The sequence below is a fragment of the Haemaphysalis longicornis genome, unplaced genomic scaffold, assembly GCF_048455015.1.
Source record: "Haemaphysalis longicornis isolate Haplotype H1 unplaced genomic scaffold, Haemaphysalis longicornis Haplotype H1 scaffold_6, whole genome shotgun sequence".
NCBI lineage: Eukaryota > Metazoa > Arthropoda > Arachnida > Ixodida > Ixodidae > Haemaphysalis > Haemaphysalis longicornis.
This window is the reverse complement of record NW_027526407.1, coordinates 49,706,103-49,729,089: the sequence shown is the minus strand read 5'-3', so window position 1 is coordinate 49,729,089 and position 22,987 is coordinate 49,706,103. Positions and strand designations below refer to the sequence as shown.

The 22,987-nt window shown below is 49.8% G+C and overlaps 1 protein-coding gene across 4 annotated transcripts in view; it reads left to right on the top strand.

Moving 5' to 3' along the window:
• The window catches only part of Prosap (SH3 and multiple ankyrin repeat domains prosap), a 192,231-nt gene extending 177,658 nt beyond the window's left edge, over nt 1-14,573 (top strand). For all 4 annotated transcript variants that reach the window (XM_077674251.1, XM_077674249.1, XM_077674252.1 and 1 more), the window contains 6 exons: nt 829-1,014; nt 2,489-2,672; nt 3,394-3,467; nt 3,591-3,715; nt 5,829-6,207; nt 8,033-14,573. In XM_077674251.1, the coding sequence (XP_077530377.1) occupies nt 829-1,014; nt 2,489-2,672; nt 3,394-3,467; nt 3,591-3,715; nt 5,829-6,207; nt 8,033-10,728 (3,644 nt within the window). In that variant the 3' untranslated portion in view covers nt 10,729-14,573. The remainder of the gene's footprint in view (nt 1-828; nt 1,015-2,488; nt 2,673-3,393; nt 3,468-3,590; nt 3,716-5,828; nt 6,208-8,032) is intronic.
• Nucleotides 14,574-22,987: the final 8,414 nt, after the last annotated feature.

Sequence of the window (22,987 nt, the reverse complement as noted above, 5' to 3'; positions counted from 1 at the left end):
CTGAGTCCCGAACGCTTCAGACGCTGTGCATTCTGCAAAAAACAAAGGGTATCTTGAAAATAAGTCCTACGATGTCTGACAATGTAATCAGAGGCGTCGGAGTGGCCATTGAAAGACACGGGCCGTGAAAACAGCAGCGATAGCATAAACTAATAACGACGCGAAGCTTGAAAACTACCGCGCGATAGGCAGGCTGCGGTACACACGTTTTACGTAATTGTTGACGTGTCCACTGCTTTGTTAAGTGGCCACTTCCAGTTTTCATCCAGTCGATTTAACTGGCATTGGGAAACCCTAAACCTTCGCTATAATCTGCCTGAGACGGTTAAATGGTGCTCGGCCTCTTCCTGTAAATTCGCAATGAGAGTATGAACACACTGCAAAGGCTCGATGATTTTGTTATTAGCTGCTTGTGTAGTGCGAAGTGTTTTCAAAAATTAACCTACCAGTTTTTCATAACATCACAGCTCGAAACGTGTGCGTGCAATAAATATAGCAAATCTTTCGTGACTTCAAAATATGTGCAAGGAGTAGCGTCTGTATAGAAATAAAAACTAGACGGCAACAACTCACTACAGGAGTAAGAAGAAAATGCGGGGACTACGAATGGATTCCGATGGCACAGCATGAAAAGTGGCGAGAAGTAAATGACGTAGTCCTTCGTCCTCCAGTTGCCCAAAGGCTGATGATGATCGCATTATATATATAAAAAAACGATTTATGTGGTGTTTGAACAGTTTCGCCAGTACTTTCGCTAAAAATTCCCGTTCGTGGCACTACCAACTGATACCAAGTCTACCGCACTGCATTGGGCCGCAACGTTTCCAGACAAAAGTGCCACAAGCGAATCATCGGGTGTCTGTACGAGCAACAGCGCGCACAGCTGCGACTCAAGCACGGACAGCTCCGACACCCCCGACGTGATCACGGTGGGGACAACCTGCGTTTGCGTCACCGAGTACCAAAGCCCGCTCGCCGGCCACCTGTCCCTCAACTGCGGTGACATCGTCCAAGGTATACAGAGGTCAAGCGTTGCACGCATGTTTCAGAGCTTTCTTGCGTGTGGGTGGGACTAATGCCACTAGATAAGGTTAAAGAGTATCGACACTCTATCCTCCTATACTTCTGTGCCACCGCCGTCATCATTGCTCAGTTCGCATCACGTTATATTTGCTTACACTGCGACGGTCATGCGGAGGTTTATGGGCGCCACCATTTTGTTGTTTATGCGTTTCAGTCAATCAACTGTGTTAGACCTACACGCTTCTCCTTCCTGCTCTGCGGCTGCGCGCGGCTGGTGTCGTTCCGAGCGCGAATCTAAGATAACGCGCTTCGCAGCATTTCAGCTGCGGAAGTGCGTCCGAATATGCCGCGTTGCTGCGTCTTCGGCAGTGTTGTTTACAAATGACCTCGCCAAAGTTAGCGGGGACGCCGCAGAAGCGGCGATCTGGCAACACTGATAAACAACAAAATGACAGCCGTTGCTTACTTGCGTGCCTCAGTGATGGTACTTTATCTTATCGTGTGACACTAGGTGGAACGTTTTAGGCCAGCAGCACTGGTATTTGCGGTTTCCCGCGAACTGTATTGTTCTGGAACTCCAGACGACGTTCTGTAAGAAAGAATTGCTGGAAAGAGAGCATTTGGACAAATGAAACGTGAATACAAAAATATGAACCGGAACACACAAATAGCGCGATTTCTTTCCGTGTAACTGAAAGTGTAGGGTGGCAACAAAGATTGACAACAAAGCAAAAAAGTTACAGTAACAAAATTGAAAATGCGTCTTTCAAATGAGCTGCTAGCGAGCCGTTAATTTACTCCCGTATCCATAGTCCTTGATTTTCCTTGTTCCGGTACCTATTTTTGTGTTCTCATTTCAATTGTCTATGACTGTTTGTCTATGATTGTCTATGATTGTCCAAACTGGTTGCTGGGCGATATAGAATGACGGTATGGTGCTATATTTTCCGTGATTAACAAGAGCTAATAGATGTGGAGTTTACTCGACATGAGAGATTACTAAGCGATTCTGACTAAGTTTCTAGAACACTGTATGTATGGGAATACGGCAGCAACAAATTCACGGCTACCTACAATTAGGCTTAGACATGTGTAGTCTTGAAGTTTCGATGTTGGCAAACAATAAAGGACCATTGTGCCTTATGGGACTCAGTGTATACATGGTGCAGAGTTTGGTGAAAAGTGAACCTACACTTAGTGATCTGTGCTCGTTATTTAGTTATGAAATGACAAGTAACTTTGTTTCCAACAGCTTAAAAGAGCGTAATGTGTCAGCATATTTTCACGAAAAGTGTTATAACAGTCAACGAGAGCAGGGCAGAAAGCCGGATGTTCTTCACATCAGTCTCTGTTCCTGTGCACCAAGCCTCTGTGTGCATTTAAAACAGTGCATGAAAAAAACCGCTTGATACGTTGCTTCTCGAAATCTTAGCCATATCGTATTCGTCTTTATCTTTCGCCACAGTCACCGAGGTCAGCGACACAGGGATGCTGGAAGGACGAACGCGGGACGGCCGCCATGGAATGTTTCCCAGCGCCGCCGTCCAGGAGGTCAGGATGAGGGGTTCCTCATCGCAAGGTCGTGTCAAAGGTCGCCGGGAAACCCAAATCACGTCAAGGGCTGCAACGTTGCCACGGCGGTGGAGAATGTAAGCCTCATCTTACGTTATCTGCTTATGATAAAAAGCAGACGCGTTTGAGATGGAACCCGATGCCGAATTCATTCACTGTATGACCGCGTTGGATTAAGTCTTCATGAAGTGGCACCGAGCACCGATTTGCCTTCAAACTTGGACAAAGTAGCTTCCGTAAAGCCGCTAGCAGTGGCGCCTTGCAACGCGCACAAGTTGTGATTATGGTGGCGGTAGCATGAACTTCACGACAACGCTGCGCTTCTTAGACTGACAATTGTGGTTGATTCCTCTGTCATAGGAATTTGGAACACACGAAAGTGAAATGTGCAGCGAAATCTGCAGTTGAGAATGATTTGTGGGTCGGTGGCTGTCTTGTAGGTGTGTTCTTGGCGAGCGACGTCCTGCTGGCGGATCGCTTCTGCAACGGTGTACTGGCGTCATTCCTGTGACGGATATAACATCAGTTAAATCATGGTGTATTCCGGCATAAAAAACTTTAGTGTTAAAATATAAAACCAGAAAACGAACAACCCTAAGTATAACGTACTCTTTGGTTCTGAAGGTTGCTTCCCCGCAAGAACACCATGGGTGCAGGGGTGCACCCTTTACAGGCCGCTTGCTTCGTTGTACTGGCGTCATTTCCGTGACGGATATGACGTCGCTCAAATGTTTGTGTATCTCGGAATAAAACACTTTCGTGTTAAAATTGGTTATCTCAGAGAGCTCTTTCTTGCAGGTACGGCGAGCCGCGTACTGTTGTCTTGCACAGAAGCAAAACTGGCTTCGGGTTTGTCCTAAGAGGAGTGAAAGGTAAGCTTTCAGATTACCGCGGATGCGGTGAGTGTGTCAGAGTTTCGCAAGACTTCATCTGCGGTTAGTTACCGTATATTCAATATTGAAGCGCTCAAGAATGTTCAATTCTTGTTCCCACAGCCTCGAGTCCGCAGATGGAGCGACAGCCTACAGAGAATTGGCCTAGCTTGCAGTACTTGGACGACGTGGACGTTGGTGGAGTTGCTGACCTTGCCGGACTCAAGAAAGGGGATTTCTTGCTGGAGGTGTGTGAGAAGTCAATTGTTTAAACTACTCTTTAGGTGTTCACATCTGCAAACACCGTTTCATGGGCATGGTGGAACGTGCCTATGTTTCCAGTACTTTGTCATTTGCTGAATCTTCACAAGGCGAAGGCGGCATCCTGAGGTAGCTTGTATTGAGAGGTGAAAAAATGCTTGAAGTGGGTAAAATCAGGGCCAAGAAATGTGGTTGATCTCTCTTTCATGGGAATCGGTAAAACACGAAAGTTAAATGTGCCTTCACTGGAGCAGTTTAATGTTTATTGTTTATTGATATGAACTTGCACGTCGCTATTTATATTTTGTCCGTATGGCACCGTTAGACGCATCGACATTAGACACTGGATTGCGTAAATTCGATTGAAACCCCAGGCGCTCACAAACCGTGCGAACAAAACCGACCTGGTTGTCAGCGAATCGTTTGGCGAAGTCACGGTTCGCTACAGCGAAAGCAGCATGATGTGCGGGTCGGGAGCAGTCTTGTGGGTCTGCTTGGCGAGCGACGTCCTGCTGGTGGGTCGCTTCGGCAAAGGTGCGACCACTTCAGTCCTACTCCGTGGCGTGTATGGCAGACGCTTGCGTTGCGACGACCTCAGCTTGTGGAACGCGAGAGGCAGAGCTCGTAGCTTGGACCATGGATGCGTGAACGCGTTCCGCTTCCCGCTGACGTGTCTCACGTCGCACCAATGTAGTCAGGAGTGCGACATTCGCCAGTCGGCGTCCTTGCCTTTCTGCGTTGATGCAACAGCTTTCTTACACAGGGCCACAGGGGAGGAATAACTTTACTCCACTGTGCACGGGGCCATCACACCCGCCGCTTGCGCTGCTATACGCGGATTGAGGCGCCAACTATCGGCGCTGATTAGCGTCATGACGCACTCCTGCGCTTCACCTCTCCTAGACGGTAGCACCATCTGAATGGATAATGCTATTGGAGAGGATATAAGGTGCGTTCGTGCAGCTATTTAGGCTTGCGTTCATAGCCCAGTTGGCAGAGCGTTTCGCACCTCCCGTTGCAACCAGAGTGATCGTGGGCTCGAATCCTAGCGCAGCCGCCTCAATAAAACTTTTCTGGCGGATGTCATGGTAATGACGTAGGTGGAGTCTTGCTGTACCCTGGTATTGTAAAAAAATTACAAACGAAATATACAAACTTGTATACAGGCGATTGCCACGATGCACAATAATGCCGCAATGATGAAGATGAGATCGTGTAAGTAGTGCTATCCGCACTATGTGAACTTCGGCGAAAATTAAGTGCGTTGTGGTTTACTCAATATTCTGGGCACTACCGCTAGTGGGCCATAAAACGAAAGCAAGGCTTCACCTGCAGGGTGAACATTGGGAGATGACTTTCCGGGACGTTTAAGAAAACCTTCGTAAGTTAGTTATGCACTGTAGAACGAATCACACCCTTTGGAGGAAATTTGGTCTCGCTGTAACTAACACCCGTACACCCGAGAAAACCCACAAGCACCCCTTTAGGGGTGTTTTGTCCTTTATACCATTCTTTAAAAGTGTGCTTTTATGTGTTTTTTTTTCTGGGATGTAAGGGTATTAGTTATAGGCAGTGAAAATGCCCCTTTAATTGGAAATCTGCATTCAGTGTGGAAGTTCGGTTATGTTCCAGAATGCTGGATGTACTTTATTCCATGTGGATCACGCCGAGGATGGGACACCGTATTTAATGGAAGAAGTGGTATGAGCAATGATACCATCAAATACGCTGCTTGTGGGGAACAGAAATATGGAGCTTAAATCTGTGATAAATAAGATGCCTCTTGATATTTCCAGCAGTAAAGCATGTATATATCTTCATACCGTCACAAACACGGGGAATGATACTATCAAGTGCACTTCTTGTGAGGAAGTGAAATGTGGAGCGTAAATGTGTGACAGATAAGATGCCCCTTGTTATTTCCAGCAGTAAAGCATACATATCTTCATACCGTCACACTAAAAACTGCCATCTTATGCGGAGCTTGTCATTTTTAAGCATCTCTGCTTATGAAGGTATGTTTTTAGGAGCATTGCAGTTTTATGCTCATCATGGTTTTTCTTGTTTTCTTTATCTCTCCTTCTTTTCTGTTTGTTGCAGATCAACGGCCAGGACGTGTCTCAGGTTACCCACGAGTGCGTGGTCAACATCATCCGGCAGCAGGGAGACATGATCGCCATGACTGTCCTCTCCGTGGTCGGCGGGATTCCGGGCATCACCGCACCACCACTCCCGTCGTCTGGTCCCTCGTCGGCACCCAGCTCCGAGGCCGGGGGGACGCCGGCGAGCACGGTCACGCCACCCCCGGCCCCGCAGGCCAACGGCGCCGTCGCCGGCGTCAGCTACCGGCAGTGCGCCACGCTGCCTCGCAAGCTGTCGGCGAAGAAGGCCCCAGCCCCTCCCAAGAGGGACCCCAAGACGACCCTCTCGGTGGGAAGGGCTAGGGCGAAGTCCATGGTCGCAGGACTCACTGACATTGGTGAGCTTCATGGGTTTTCTTCGTTCACTCTGTCTTTCAAGTATATTTGTAGGACTCACTGACATTGGTGAGCTTCATGGGTTTTCTTCGTGCACTCTGTCTTTCAAGTATATATGTAGGACTCACTGACATTGGTGAGCTTCATGGGTTTTCTTCGTGCACTCTGTCCTTCAAGTATATATGTAGGACTCACTGACATTGGTGAGCTCATGAGTTGTCATCATGCACTCTGTCTTTCAAGTATATTTGTAGGACTCACTGACATTAGTGAGCTTCGCGGGTCGTCTTTACATAGTCGGGTTTTCTAGGATAGTAATCCCTGGTTAAGACGAAGTAGTGAAATCCGCTCGAACTTTTCGAGATACGCGGAGTTTCGAGTTAAGAGAAAGGCTGAAAAATTTGTGGCACGTCACTGAAATAAGAGTTGGGGTTCGCAACGGAAGATCCACTGCACAGAGGCGCTTTCCTAATAAAAGGCAAAATAATGAGCAGAAAAAACAAATTTTTATTATCGCGGAGGAAAGAACTGCGTGACGCCAGCCTGTTTCGCGTTCACATCCGGCCCCATAAAAGCCTTCTCGAGCTACTCAACGCATCGCATCAATTGTTGGTCGCCACTGTTACATTCTACCTTGTTGCGAAGCAGGCGCATCATGTGTCTTCTTACCGCCGTTTTCGGCTTTACTCGAGCTCCTCGTCGTCCACATGATCAGCTCCGTCATCCACAGGTGTATATCTCAACGATGTAGGCGGAGGACGGCATTCCGGTAGTGGGGACGATCTCGTACAGCGTGTAGCCCGCGTGGATTTGCCGTTCACGACCGCGTTCGGCGCGTAGTGGGAGCTCAGTGTTCGAACGGATACCTTACCAGCTGCTTGTAGCGGACTTTGCTTTGTGTCCTCTCTGTCGACATTTCGAGATACCAGCGGTCCCCCGAAAAAACGTTTCCAGATAAAGGGGGGCAAATTTATTACGCCTATGGGAGCTAAATGGACGGCGAAAATAAGTTTAGACTTAACAGATATTTCGAGATATCTGAGTTCCAGTTAACGATGGGTTACCGTATATTATAGGATTAATTGAGATTGGCGGGCTTCATTTGTCGTTTTTATGCGCTTTGTCTTTCAAGTATATTTATACACCAGACGTAGTCATGTATGAGCGAAGGCTTTCGGCTTTAAAATATATTTCACTCAGGTTGTCTGTCACGTTGCATATTTTCGGGCCGGTAGACTGATCTCTCTGTCTTTCTATAGCTCTTTTGATCAGAGGATAAATGAGCTAAACTTTAACATTGGTACAGGAGGGGAATGGGGGGCCGCCATAATACGCTTTTAGAAGGCGTGTTACAGTAGTGGTGCTGTAAGTTTTGGCTTTTTTGCTTGCCGTACCAGCGTTACATTGCATTCTGCAAAAGAGGTGCTTGTAAGAGCGTATACTGCTTTTAAGGTACGCTCCTTGTATTCGCCACTTTTCCTCTCTGGTATTCATGGCAGCCTTTGTCACAGTTCTCCGGCAGGGTTAACAAAAAAATCACCGAAGAGCCGACGTGTGTTTTAGAATTTTCAGCGCAACTAGCTGCAGACAAGCATCTGCAACTTTATCAACACACATGACGTAGCTATATGTGAAATCTCATTGTATATACGGGAACGTTAGGAAAACACGTCTTTAAAGCATTTCTTCTGTATTGTGTTTCTGTCTGTAGGCTAATAGGTGGATGCAGGCAAAAGGTTGCTTTGAAAAACACGCTACGAATGTTTTCATGGATTTCGCACTTCAGTAGGACAGTTACGCAATGGTCATTGCTCTCATCTTTTGCAGAGGTACTGGACCGGACACTGAACGAATACGACTCCGAGGGCCGCTCCACGAAGAGCAGCTCCATCGAGAGCATACCGAAGCAGAACGGCGCCTCCACAGCCGCCACGGCCAGCGCAAGCGCGTCCGCGACTGCGACCGGACCAGGAGCGGCAACAGAGGCGCCCAAGACGGCCTCGATCCGCAGCCGACCCACCCGCATGACCGCCGCCGAACTCGAAGCCTTCCTCACGCGTCAGAGCGCGGAGCGCAAGCCGCGCGTGTTCGGCAGCGTCGCTGCGATGAAGCGGGCCGCCCGCGGATCGGGTACCACCGTCCTCAAAGACTTCAACAGCGAACCGGAACTGAACGCGCCCGAGCCGGACCTTGCGCGAAGGCGCAGTAGGAGCCAGGAGAACCTCGCAGTCTACGGCGACGCCTGGAAGAAGATGGAGGAGATTTGGAAGAAGAAACCGGTCCGCATCTACGCCGAGACGACGGCAGTGAAGGTTCCGCCGCCCGTGGCGGCGACACTTCCGCCTGCGGAGCAAGCTAGTCAGAACTCGAGGAAGCCTCCCCCGAGCCACCCACCTCCGCCGCCGCCCGTGGGCCAGATGCTGAAGGTCGACGTTTCCAACGCGATCGGCGATTACGCCAATGTGGATGGCATCCCGGACTCGAAGGTCATGTCCAGCTTCAGGCCGGGCGACAGCGCGAAACTCTACGCGTCTCCCGAGTCGTTGACACACGTGGCCTACAAGACGGGAGCGGAAGCTCGCGGGGCGCGGCCGGGGAGGACTCCCGCTGCACCCGGTTCGGGAACGCGCTCCCAGTCGCTGCCGCCGAGAATACAGAACAGGGATCCGTCAGAGACCCGGGAGAACGTAGTCTACTCGACCTTCAGGGTGGTACAACCCACTCCAGACACGGGTGGTACCTTGCGCGGTGGCACCAAGGGGAAGAAAGTCAGGGGTCCCGCCGCTGTTCAGGAAGAACCACCGGCATTGCCGCCGCCGCCTCCGGATAAGCCGCCTTACATTCCCGAGCCGGACTATGACAGCACGGACGAAGAGGAGGAGGAACAGGTTTCCAAATCGCAGAAATCCGGAGGAGACATGGGAACTTTTAGAGTGTCCTCCGGAGGATGCTCCAGGCGTGATGACGTGCCCCCACCGCCACCAGAAAGGGCTCCGACAACGGTGACGACGATGACAGCGCGCCATGAGCCAGACGCGAAGCTAATTGCCGCTAAGAGTCACACGCTGGAGCCCCGGTCGTCCAGGGCTCAAGAGACTATCGTACACATCAAGAGGGATCCGCTTGAATCCGAAAAGCTGGTTTTAGAGGTTTCTGCGGGCTCTGTCAGGGACAACATCAGTGCTTTCGAAAAGCGCACTGCCGGAAGCAACACGGCGCCGCGACCTTCGAAGCACTCAGGGTCCAAAGATCACCACGAGGAGCCGGAGAACAGTTCCAGCGGCGTGTCGTCGGACGTCGAGGTGGAGCGACAGGACATCCGGTCGTACGACCAGGCCGCCCTGTCAAAGCGACTCAGCGCTTACTACCTCCAACGACAGCAGTCCGCCGAGAACCTCGTTCCCCTGGCCGCATCCGCTGCGCCTGTGGTTTCGAACTTTGATTCGAGCCTCAACCAGAGGAACACGCTAGGGCGGCAGCCAATGGGACCGCCGGTTTCAGCAGCGTCCATGACGTCATCAATGTCCGGCCCGCACGCCCTGCAGTCCGGCCGAAGACCTCAAGCCGACAAGGCCATTCTCGGAGGCATTCCTAAGAAGACGCTCAAAATCCGGCTGGACCAGAAGGTTCACGCGACGAGGAGAGCGGAAGGAGCGCGCGCGAACGACGCCGCAACAGACTGCTCGAACCTCAAACGCAGCATCGACGAGAGCCTCCAGTTCATCAGGCTCCAGGTCGACTCCCTCGGCCTGTCCGCCGTGAACGAGGCGGACCTCCTCACCGAGCTAGTACCCCCGCCGCCTGAGTTCTCGCATGGACTCCGACCTCAACAGGCAGAGCCCATCGCCCCGCCGCCGCCCGAGTTCTCGGACGAGTACCACCGCCGCTTCGACCACCAACCACTGCCGCCGCAGCATCACCAGCCAGCGCCGCCGCAGCATCACCAGCCGATGGCGCCGCAGCATCATCAGCAGCACCCGCCGCAACATCACCAACCGCACATGCAGCACCATCAGCATCTGCAGCAGGTTCCCCGGAACCCGGCCGCCCTCTACCACCAGCTGAACCAGCCGCAACAGCAGCAGCACCTGCCGGCAGCGTACTGTCGCTACAACGGCTCCCCGCAGCACCACTCGGCCACCTTGCGGCCCTCGAGCTCTGCGCACCACCAGCCACGGCCCACGGTGCACGATGTCTACCGTCCCGGTTACGGTACGCTGGGACGCCGCACCGACCCGCAGGTCCTGGTTGTCCCCATCGAACGGCAGGCCGGTGATCTGGCCCGTTTGAAGTCGGTCCAGCGAGAGTTCAGGCAGAAGCCCCTGGTCGAATGGAGCGCCAGGGACGTGAGCGACTGGCTTGAGTCGCTCTTCCTACAGGAGTACAGGCCGCGCTTCATCGAGGCCGGCATCACGGGAGTGAAGTTGGCGAACATGGACTCCAACGACTTTATGGGGTTGGGGGTGAAGCAGGTTGGCCACAGGGTCAACATGGAGCGTTCTCTCAGGCGCTACATGAAGTAGGCGTTCCCTTCGTACCTGTCGATATGGTGTTTAGTTGATCGTGTCATGCTGTACTACCTGAGCCATTTGCTTTGAAGCGAAAAATGCTATGGCAGAGTGTGGGGCAAAGAAAAGAAACTTGTTTGGACGCTAGCAGGCGCGTGCTGAAAGAAGTTGCTGTGGAATGAGGAACAAGCCGATGAAGCTTTTAGTTTAAACTAGCCCAGCCAAAGAAGACTATCCATGCACCTATCTGTTGTAATATTTCTTCCTGTTTCGTTTCTCCTTCAGCTTACTTATATTGTTTTCCTGGTCTGGCCACAATAGCACGTACAGCCGGATACGAGCTCAGCCCGTGACGTTCGGTTTTCTTTCTTGCCTAGAGCTTAGCTAATTAATCTCCCGCACCTCTCTGTGATGAGGATTTACCAGCAGGGATGTAGTTTGGTCTTGATGTAAATTAAGATAGCACCAGCGCCATAATACCCACATGACAGCGAGACTACGCAATGGAAATGGTACAGTTATACTGCTATTCACAAGGCGGAAGAGCTTGGAAAGTCATCCTTGTCACTGATTGGATAACGGGCACTAATTTATTTTGCTCTGTGTGCTTCTACAGTGGTCTTCAATACAAAGTGGAACAGTAGGGGCACTGCACGATTGGCTCCGCGTGTTGTAATGGCCATACAAGCTGGCGGAGCACGTGCTGCTCTGGTGATTTGGGGGCAACTGCTTGACGACGAAAGTTCAAAACCTGCCCTTGTTCCTATTTATATTGCGGTCAACTGTGTGCGAGTTATCACTCGGTACACTTGCCGCTTGTGGCGTAGTTTTGTATATATCGTACGAATTTTGTTCCGCTTCATGTCAGTAGGAAGTCGGTCGCTTGGCACTTTGTTCATTCTAAGCCCTTGTGTACATTAAGTTTGATAGTGACGTGCAATTCGCTGTTCTATTTTAACTTTGTGGAGTAATTTATGCGTAATATATTACCTTGATTGTTCTTGAGTAGGAGTGTGATACGTGTCCGAATATGTTGCCATGTCGTACGTGTGTGCTAATACTTGCAACGATGTCGGCGTGACAAGTTCAGTCGAACAGCCTCTAAATCGGCAATGTTCCATTTGCGGTAAGATTTCTGGTTTCTGGATTACGTTTGCATTATTGACAACTGAAATTTACCATTCCTACTGAAGCCGCTCTCCTTCCTTTGCCGAAAATGTTGAAACTTTGCCTACGGAGCCGTTTTTCTGGCCCCTCCCATTCGCAGTTTAGCGCATTACCTTTTGACAGTAAGGTGCAACACAATGTGCGGACTTTTTTCATAGCCTACAGCTTTCGGTGTTGATGGCGTACGACGTCGACCGGAAGTAGTGTACAGTAAACGTACAGGTGGAGCTGCTCACAAACGTCTTGTTTGAAAACGCCAACTTTCAAGGTAACCTCGCTGTGGTTCCGACACTACAATACTGCCTCAACGCGTTTACCAGCGCGACATGACTTGTGACCTTCTCTCAAACCTGGACAGAGTCCTCGGGTTTGTTGAAACAGCGATTCGCCATTTTCTTCATTAAATCGAGCTAAATTACAGTATTGGTTTTGGTCCCTCGCAAGCAAAGTAGCCTTCATCAGGGGCGTCCTTTCCGGGTAGCTTCGTGTGTGCTTAGGTCCCCCCAGCCAAGTGCTTCGTAGGACACCTCTAGGCTGACGACGAAGGCCTCGTGTATCTAAACACGAGGTTATAATTTGTCGTTCAGAATGTGTGCTGGCATGACCCACCACATTTCAACGCAGATAACGGTGTGATTTTTGTAAACTTAAATGAACTTCTTTTTATTAGTCATAATCTCTTTCTGAACCCATCATCAGGACGTGTCCCATCTTAAACTTGCTTTACCTGCAGCCCTAAATTGAAAGCATTCCCAGTTAGATTTCCGTCGGGTTTTTCTAGTTGGCATTCTCTGTCTACAGAGTGCGAACGCTGGGGCCATCCAAGCTGTAAATTAACGCTCAGTTTTGAGACTGTTTCTTGATAGAGGTAGGTTCTTCATTATCTAATACTGGTACCAAGCGGCACTTTCATGTACGGGGGCAACTGCACATCCCTACCTTGATTCGCGAACGTGTGAGCCCAGACAAGATGTGAAGCAGCGCCTGGCGAGTTTGACGAGCGTGCCTGCAACAATGCTCAATCCACCAAAGAGGCGAGGCCGGATCCGTGCGAAAGCATGCACATAAACAAGGGGCGTCAGTTTTTTTAGAGAAAAGAGCGTCCGAAGCTTCAAGAAATGCGCCGAAGTTAACTTGACGTCTTTTGCAAGTCTCGGTCAAGTCCGTCGCATGACGTCGAACAGGTGTGCGAAGGGTGCGTAGGCTTTTGGGCGAATCAAAAGTCCCGCCATCTCTGGTTAACAGTTGCAAAGTATTGTGGAATATACCAGTGTTGCTGGATCTGTGTTTTGCGCGCATGTACGCAAGGTGGCGTTTCGTGTTAGCAATCGTACCTCCGCACTGGCCGATTGTGTGAAAGTATTTCTTTCAACATTTCTATTTGCTTCGTGTGAATGGTCGTGACTCGCTTTTGATCACGTGTTAGCCGAGCAGACGTGGATACACTTGGACGAAGCATAATCTGCAATCTCGGGTATGCAGACAGTCATTCAGATCTTGGTGTTAAAATTTATTTGCCGAAATTCTTCGTTTGAAAGCGTCCCATACCTTTGCGTGCGTCATTGATGAAGCTTCTAGAACGGTGGCGAGGACAGTCTTGTGCACGATCGTGCAAGAATCAGAATGTAGCCAACTACACTATACCTCGCCTGACGACGGCTCTAGGTGCACGTTCTTGCTAGAGTGGAACTTCCACACCCTTGGTCAAATTTTTGCGCTTCCTGTTTTGTTTGTGCATTATATGGGTAGTGAAATGCACTAACTATAATAAATGCGCCAACCTTCTGTTCAGCGAATAAAAAAATGTGATAAACCTTTGTGCGCATGTACACGAAAGTTGTTATAAATTAATATATCGGATGCTTGTACCATATTTCTACCAGACCTTCTTCAATTTAGTTAGATCCTTATGCTGTAGCATGTGCATCATAATTCTTGACACTTTATACATACGCTACCAGTCTCTTTCTGGGAATGCGAACGTTGAATAAATGTTTCGCTTCGTAAGAGGTCGGTTGCAGTAACTTCAACGTGACAGCCAGATAACTGAGCATTTTCTTTGTTAATATAAAAGCTGCAGTAGCGCAGTCAATCTTGGTATAGTAACAGCAACATCAAGGGATGCAGGTTCTTCGCGTGCATTAGTACGTGATTTAGTCTTGGACGCTTTGCGTGACAGGTGATACAGTGCATCCGACCGCATTGCGAAGGTCTTAGATTGTGTGATCTTTCATCTAATTTGTGCAATATGTTTTATTACCATGCTTAAGACCTTCTGTTACGAAAATATTCTAGCGTCTCTTGAGCATTGCCATATGTCTATACTGGTCCGTACAGTCTGCTGTGTCTTATTTATAAAATCACCTCATCCGTTCAAATTGCTCTCTTTTTCCTGAATTGAACGCCTGCAAACACTTTGTTTGCTGTTTGTGTATGTGAATTTATCATGAGATAGACACAGACTAAACAGCGCTGATAGTTGCGAAGGTAAAACGCGTAGAGCAACGCAGCTTGAAATGTTGTCCCCGCCTGTACATAACGACGCCGAGTATTTAACTGAGTGCTGCCATGTATTGAGATGTCGCGGCTTGATATGCGGTGACAATGTACATATATATACCTTATTCAGTGCGTGAATGTGTATATGTAATATGCGTACACATATTACAACATAAAATGAATTTAAAATATTACCCCGTGTCATCCTGTTATTCGTCAAGGAAGTCAATTCCGGCGCGAAGGGCCTTCGGCGAGACCGTGGAAAAGCAGTCATACGCTTTTGGAGCGGGTGTGCGAATGAGTGAGTGAGTGAGTGAGTGAGAGGCTGAGTGGCTGAATGGCTGAGTGAGTGAGTGAGTGAGTGAGTGAGTGAGTGAGTGAGAAAGCGAGTCTTGGAGTCATTTGGTGAACTGATGTCTGGCCAGTCCGAATGCTGTGTATTCTGAGATCTATGGGACTTGATGGTGGATTATGTGGTGACGCCTATGAAATTGAATGCGGTGTATGCAACGAATTTCCGAAAATGGTTATGCGTGAGGTGTCAGGAGTAATGGCAGCTCTTTATGTGCTACGGTCCACGACATTACAACGAAAGTTCAGAACATTGATTGAAGAGGCGCATTTCCATCGAATGTGTTTGATTAGCCAACAAACAATGGGACAAAAGAGGCATGTTCTTGTTTGATCTTGGGGAAGCTAAAGCTCTTCCAAAGACAACATAAGAGCGATTTTTATAAACGCCACGTATACAGTACGTGGCGTTTGACGGTTTTGTTTTCGGAATCGCACAGGGAGCCTTTACGAGGAAGCCTGAGCTGTGACAGAACTGTGACAGGGCTGTGTGGCGCGTGAAGCTCTCGCACACAATTCTTCAAAACACGGCGAAAAAATTCGCTCCAACAAGATACGACTAAGCGTGTTTTGTGCACCCAAAGAAGTGTGTTATCACTGAGGCACCGCAACTTTCAAGGTGGCTATCAAACAACTACTGATGACTGGGGCGAGCTCTATAGCATCTGCAGTGGCTGGCTACTAAATTGCAGATGTTCTTATTGGGGGTTAACGAAGAAAATAGGAAGCTGGGAAAGCTGGTACAGCATTATTTCGAAAAATCTACGCGAAAGGGCGGAGCAATAATATAAGACAACGCTGTGCGTGTCTGATAATATTTTTTTGCGCCGTTTTCTCGCAGTTGAGTAGAGCTGTCAACACACCTTCTGAACCACCTGGTTATCCATCCTTAGAAAAGCCATAAGCTAGAATGATTATGGTGATGACAATGGAGATGGTCGTTGCAACTCATCTCGCGATATTCCGTTCCCATGTAGCTGAGGGCGTCAGGGGCGATGCAGAACGCAATTTAAGCAAATTAGACAGCGATCCGCACCTTAACCGACGCTAAAGATGCTAAACCACCTCGATTTAATAAAGCGGGGCCTTGAATTGATCTGAGAAAATATTCTTAAGATGAAGGCAGGAAATTGTTCGAAACCAGGTTGTTGACGTGAAAACCATCTTAGAGGACACGAAGGTGAACTTTGCTCTGGTTTTAACAGTTTCGCACGATGATGATTGCGGGAGTGTTGCGGAAACAGTTGCACACGATAACTGCGGGAGATGGTACTAGGTTATACATGAAGTGCTTATTTGGTACAACATAGGAACGGAATTTCGCCTTAATCTCATAGGGGAGATATCAAGGTTCGCTATAGGATCGCCGATGTCGACGTGGTGGATAGGCCAAGAAACTAGGCATTGTGTGAGTGTTCCAAGCGAACGTTCTCTACTACCTCGGCTACAATCACTGTGCATTGGCGTATGTCCCCGCAAGGAATTGTCAGTCAGCTGTAACTGGCCATCTGGGCGAATGCTGCTGGCCACGCTAACTTCAAAAAAAGGAACAACTGAAGATGAGAGTAAGCATATTCCAGTTAATTCAGGTCTGGCTCGACAGAGTCCGGGTCTCCAAATCTGACGGCATGATCAAGCACGCTAGCGATTTTATTGCATCGAGTTTTCAGTGGCACTACTAAATTCAGACTGCAGTGACATTCACGCAAAAAAGTTGTCCAGAAATCTTGCGGAAACCTGATTGCCTTAACTACTACGTTAAAAATTATGCGGTCTTCGTTTTAATATTGCAGTGTTACACGAAGCATGAGTTCATTTTTAGACTCAGATGGCTGCGTTTAGTGACACTGAATTCTAAGAGGCAGAAGGAGCTTCCTCGAGGCCACTTCGCGTAAGACTTCTCAAATAATTTAGTATAAAAACAATGCATTGCCATTACCAGAAAAAATTATTACATTTAGATGCAAAGACGTACAAAGAAAGCCAAAGTAACTATTGCAGCATTGATTCGATTTAAACAATGGCGGAAGCTCACTCTATCGCGTAAGACTTGACGGTAGCGAAGCTGTACACTAACCTTCACGACCACCATGAAGGTTTAAGTCCACGATTGCCGCCGGCTTGCCCATCCTTCACTGCCGCAACGACTTTAGTACATTATTGTTGCTATAAGTGCGAGCGTCTTTCATTTTTTTGGAAGTGATAATCATTAGACATCACCTTGGAAGGACGTACGCTATGTCGTGTCTTTCTAGTTCCGAGAAAGTGTTGCCACGGTTACGACGAACGCTGGACTTTTTTTGTTTTTTTGTCAATCAATGGCCAATCTCCCTAAGTTGGCATGCTTGGATTGACAAACGTGCACCGGGAACACTGGCCAGGTCGCCGCGCGGCACGCACACACGAGCGCTCGGCATTTTTCTTGGTTTTGTTAACTGCCGGGCGGTCACGGCGAGACCCGCACTCACGTGTGCATGCTCGGCAATTTCTTGGCATTTTTAACTGCGTACCCGAAAAAATGTGATTTGCTGAACAGCTTCGCTGTTCATCAATATTTGCGCAGGACAACAGCGTTTTCTATTCAATACTGCTAATTTCAGCCCAGGAACACGCTACAGCTGTAACGTTCTCACCGGATTTGTAACCGGCGCACATCTCCCAAGCAGTGTTTTCCCCAGCACAATCGCCCAGTGACAGCAATCAAAAGGGTAACTGACGCTGAGCTTCGATCTAGGGAAGCCGCTATCAAACGCCATCGCATTGGCAAAAGAGTCTCGTAAAGGAATCTGTAAACACTTCGGGCACGACGCAGGCCTATCGCGCATTGCGCGAAATGCAAAAAAAAAAAGCACCGAATAACAAGCCATGCTGCACAGCTCCGTTCCTATATTCCAACTACGACTTGTCATTAAGGCCGAAGATGCCTCCAGGATCCAAAATCTCCTGGCTGATAACACCACACAAGGATCCAAAGCTCTCTACTCCTGCGCACATAAGGTTCTTCCTCTCTATCTCTCTCTCGAAGACATGGGCAGTAGAAGGGAGGTGTAAGCCCCATCTCGCTTGCAGGTGTTAGTGTTTAAGCTGAAAATAAACATAACATTGTTTGAAAAAAAAAAAAAATCCGCCGTATATTTTCTACAGCGCCTGTTTGCTAATAATGCCTTCCTGTGTACAGTCCGCTGATCTGTTGGCCTCCTCTATTATTGGTCTGGAACAAACAGCGGATATAGTCCATGAGAAGTCCGGGGACTCAGCGATACACTACAAAATGAGTGCCGGATTGTGCTTCCGACATTGCACGGTAAGTCTGGGAATGACGACGAGCTCCAGTGTCGTCATGAGCTATCGGTTCCGTGTTCTGTAGGTCTCCAGATCGACTACTTGTGAACAAATACGCGTGAAGTTTTTTTTCAAGTGCAAAATTTTATGATGTAATAACGTGTGCGAGCAATTAATTATTTTCCTAATTAATTTCCTATAAGCGCAGCTTCGCATGTAGATTCGCTGCGTGTCAGCTTCAGCAATGTTTCCTCACGAGTTATGCCAAAGTTTTCTTGAATGAGGCAGTTTATTTGGTGGCTGGAACTTGTATAACTTATGTGAAACAACGAGACGAAGAGCACGCATTGATCTGCAATACTGTTACCGCAATCACCGTCACAAGGTAAACTAAGGTAATTTAAGTATCACCAGAACCGGCGTTAGCCTAAAATTAGCAGTGTCCTTCAGTCACAGGCGCTGTGTTTTTTAAAGCGCTTGCTTACAAGTAACGGCATTACTTCATTAGCAGGTCTTAGCTACTTTGAATGGGAAAGCTAATAGGAATCGTTCTCATTTCCATAACGTCATTTACCTGACAACCTCTGCCAGCATCACAAGTGCGAAAGACGTCTGTCCGCGACATTATTTCTCGAAGTAAAGAGCTCTTATGGCAACGTTATCCATCAGAAAATTATTGGTGTTCTTGATGATGTCGGAGTCTGCCGCCTAATGTTCTGCTGAATGCGGAACTTCTTATCCTAGTGCTCTACATTTAAAGTGAACTCGGCTGATAGCTCGAGACTGAAACACCTTGTCTGTCGGGCGTCACTCAAGGAGCTGTCCTGAGTTCCACGCTTTTCAATCTCGCACTGGACGATCTTGCCCGAGTCCCCACCATTTATGGTTCAGCTATCAGTATATGCGGTTGATGTGCGTTCACTCATCAGCTACTACAACCGGGGCGGAATTCTGAGTTTTCTGGCTTCAGAAATGTACATTTAGCGTCTGTTTCAATTGTGGCGTAGTTGCAATTGCGGGGCCTCTGACCAATAGGCGGCACGAAAAATTAAGGAAGCTTGCATTGATGCCCAAGACTTGAACAGCGAAGCTGTTGTAGGTGGTCATTGCTGGACACATAGTTAAGTTTAAGTGCCATTGCTTATTTGCATAGTTGGGGTGCTATGAATAGTCGTCATATGCATCGGAGAGGTCGTCGTCTTCTTCGCGGCAAGTGGTGGATGCAAGGTCAGCCTCAGCATTGTAGACTTACACCAGCTCAACTGGCGACTCTTGCACTCATTCGCACAAGGCTTGAACCATAGCGAAGCTGCAGAATTTCTTTATACGTGAGCCCTGAAGGACACATCACCACGCATTTGTATAAGTTCGAAATTGTTTATTTGCATGTTCCGTCGTGTTTTTGCACTGGGCCAGCAGTAATCGTTGCAATATGCATCGATGTTGTACTGTTCCTCATGCCAAGCATTACATGCGCAGTAGCGCTGGACGATAGCGCTGGAGCTTTTTTTTTTTTTTTGCTAACGCCGCTGCGTGAGCCGGGGACTCGATGGTCGCCGCGAAGAACCCGCTCTCGAGCGCTGGGAATTTTCTCGGTCCTCGTGGTTCTTGTCAGTTTTTTTTTTCTGCATCCACTGAGCGTGCCGGGAACGCTTGGCGGTCGCCGCGAGGCACGCGCTCCGCATTTTCTTGGTATTTTTAGATGCGACGCTGAGACCATCTCTTGTCGGCGGCCCTGTCCTTCCTGCGTGCGTCCATCGTCGTCGTCGGCGTCCGCACTCTTCTCCGCTCACCCCCTCTCCTCTCCGATAGCGAACACTCTCTCGCGAGGGGCATTGGATTGGATTCGATTGGCTTGGCTTGGCTTGGCTTTGATTGGATTGTATTGGATTGGATTTGGATTGGATTAAAGTGGATCGTGTTGGATTGTGTTGCGTCATAGCCGCGGCAGGCGCACTGGCGCCGGCGCGTGCCCAGGTGAGAGCGAACACTCTCTCTCAACATGTGCGGGTGTGCGGCCCAGCGCGCTCTCACTCCGCCGGTGGGCGGCGCTGCGCGCGGTGCTGCGCATGTGCAGTACTCTCTCTCTCCGCGGTCTCCTCTCCTTCGGGCGCGCTGCGCATATAACCGGTGTGCCGCTCTCCGGCGGCCTTTCTGTCGATGGTTGCTCTCCGCTTGCGCTTGAACCCCCCTCAGCGTCGCATCACACCAGGGTTACCGCGAGGGGAGGTGGGCGTAATTTTTTTCCTGCAACGGTAAACTTATGGCTTGTACAACAGCTCCGCTGTTCAAAAACCGACGTCGGACACTTTGAAACGGACGCGAAGTGGACAAAACCCCAGTCCAGCTGCGCGCCCGTTTGTCCAACTCGTTGTGCAAATCGAATAGCTTTACAACCGTACGGACAATCGTGGTGGCGGTGGTGGTAAAACGTTTATTGAGCTTAAAGGGAAGGGGTAGAAGGGTGTGGTTAGCCTCCAGAGTCTAGGAGGCCTCTTGTCCCGGCTTCTTCAGCCGCACCAGGGCGACCTGGCGCTCCGGTGCGGAACTGGTCAGCTCAGACTCCCACTGCTCAGGGGAAGGGGAGGGGTGGGGATGTGGGTGTTGGGGGCAGGAGAAGACGAGGTGGTGGGTGTTGAGAGGGATGTGACAATGTGGGCAGTCGGGTGGGAAGAGAGAAGGGGAAATGTGGGGTAGGATGATGTGGTTAAAGTAGGTTTAGGTCTGTAGTCGGCGGAGGATGCAGGCTTGTTGGGCGGTGAGGGAAGAGTGGGGGGGGGGGGTATCGCCATCGGGAGTTGGTGTAGTGGGAGAGGATGGAGCTGTACGTGGGGCCGAGAGGTGTCAGGCTGCTGGGTCGGGAGGGCGGGGTAGCTGCGTGGTCGAGAAGAGGCGATAGAAGTGCGCGGGTAATGAGTGCACGGGCTGCGGCGTGGGCCGCCTCATTCCGTGCCAGGCCGGAGTGGCCGGTGGTCCAGACAATGGAGCGGCAAATGTCTTCAGGGAGGCGTTGAAGGAGGTGAATGGCTGCTGGCGGGGCGAGGCTGGCTTGGTATAGAGGCGGCAAGCTTGCTGCGAGTCGATGGTGATGGTGAGGTAGGGCTGGTGGCAGTGGGTCGGGCAGCGTGGGCGATGGCGAGGGACTCGGCGGTGAGCGTGGGCATGTGGCGGTAGGAGGCCGCGGTGGGGAGGCGGCCCTCGTTGGTGAGGACTGTGATGGTGGTGCTGTGGCGGGTGGAGGACTGGGCGATGTCGGTATAGCGGGTGTTATGATCCGTGCCGTAGCGCTTTTAGAGGAATAGGACACGGGCGTCGCGGCGGCCTTACTTGTAGACGGGGTACATATATGTTTGGGGACGGGAGGGACGTGGATGCGTTGACGAATGGAGAGGGGAATACATTGGGGCTGGGGTGGCAGGTGCCGTGAATCCGATGAGCTGAAGTACCTGTCGACCGGCCGGTGTAAGGGAGAGTCGGTGCAGGTGGGAAGTGCGTTGGGCTTCCAAAATTTCGGTGAGGGTATTGTGGAAGCCAAGCTGGAGGAGGCGTGTGTTGGAGGTGTAGGTAACAATTATGCTCAGTATTTTAAAGCGAAGCTATAGAATTGTTAGCACGATTGTCATTGAGCATTATTGACTTGCATGAATGTGGTTAGAGGAAACGGTACGAAGTATTAATTTTTCAAAACTATCCGGAAATAAGTTATATGGGAAATCACTTATAAATAGTTAAGGAAGTTATGTGTACTTGTAATTATTCCATCAACATAGTAACTCACCATACGTAACTCAGTATAGTTTATCTGACAATATAGCTTCAGTGGTCTTCCATATTCGCAGTAGTGGAAGGGCTCTAATTTATTTAAAAGTTATTGGTCTCACTGATGGCGGTGTTGTAACCGAAACGGACTGCATTAAAGCTAACTTTACAGAATGAATGGGCACATGACGATGGTGAAACAAACAAAACAATTCCCTCGCACTTCCCCGAGGGGTAGAGTGTGTAAGTGCGAATGCACGGTTGCATTCGCACTTAAAAGAAAGATGCATTTATTCACAGACAGCTATTTGTGTTGTCGTTGTACTTGATTGCTAGAAGGATCGCTTTGTGGTCCGTGAAATGGACCGTCAAAGGGTCCTGGAGGACGGTGCGGACTTGGCAGTTTCTCGCAAAGGCCAGGTCGATGAAACCGCCGTTGATGGTGGTGGGCGAGTCGAGGAGTACGCACGACATGGAGTGCGTGGCGTACATGTAGTCGACCAACTACTCTCCGTCCTTGCGGACGTCGACGTTGAAGTCGCCGACCAAGACGACGGGATCCGAGGGTTTGGAACGCGCGCAGACGCTCTCCATGGCCGCGTCCACGTACTGGAGGACCGCTTCGCGCGAGAGGTTGGGGGCGAGGTAGGCGGTTAGCACGAAGATACCGTCGCCGGAGTATGCGTTGGTGTAGACCATGCTGTAGGGCGACTCGTCCCTGACGGGCGAGGTGGCAACGGCGTGAGAGACGACGTCGGCGTAGACGTTGCCCACGAGGTATACCCCGCAGTACTCTTTTACATAGTTATCTCAGCTTTGAAATTTCGTGTCAGTACTCCTTTAAGCGGGTGCATTAGCCCTTCTCACGCCCGATTCCTGGTCAATCCCTCACGTGGGTATGTGCCATGAGGAGGCGCCCAACACCCGCAGTCACTGAGCGGAGAGAGGAGGAGGAGAGTAGCGCGCGCCCATCTCCCCCCGTTGCTAGGGAAGACGAGGAGGAAGACGAGGAGCGCGCGCACCCGCAGCTGTTGCTATGCGGACTGCGGCGGCGGACGATTCAGGCTCGCTTAAGAAGTGCATTCGCACTTAAAAAGCTTCCCTTGGTGTAAATCGAACCCAGATTCCTCACGTTATGAAGCCGACGTCTATCCGATTGCGCCCTCATCGCATTCGGTCGCTCAGCATTTACTTTGGGTTCATTGTGCGGGCGTTG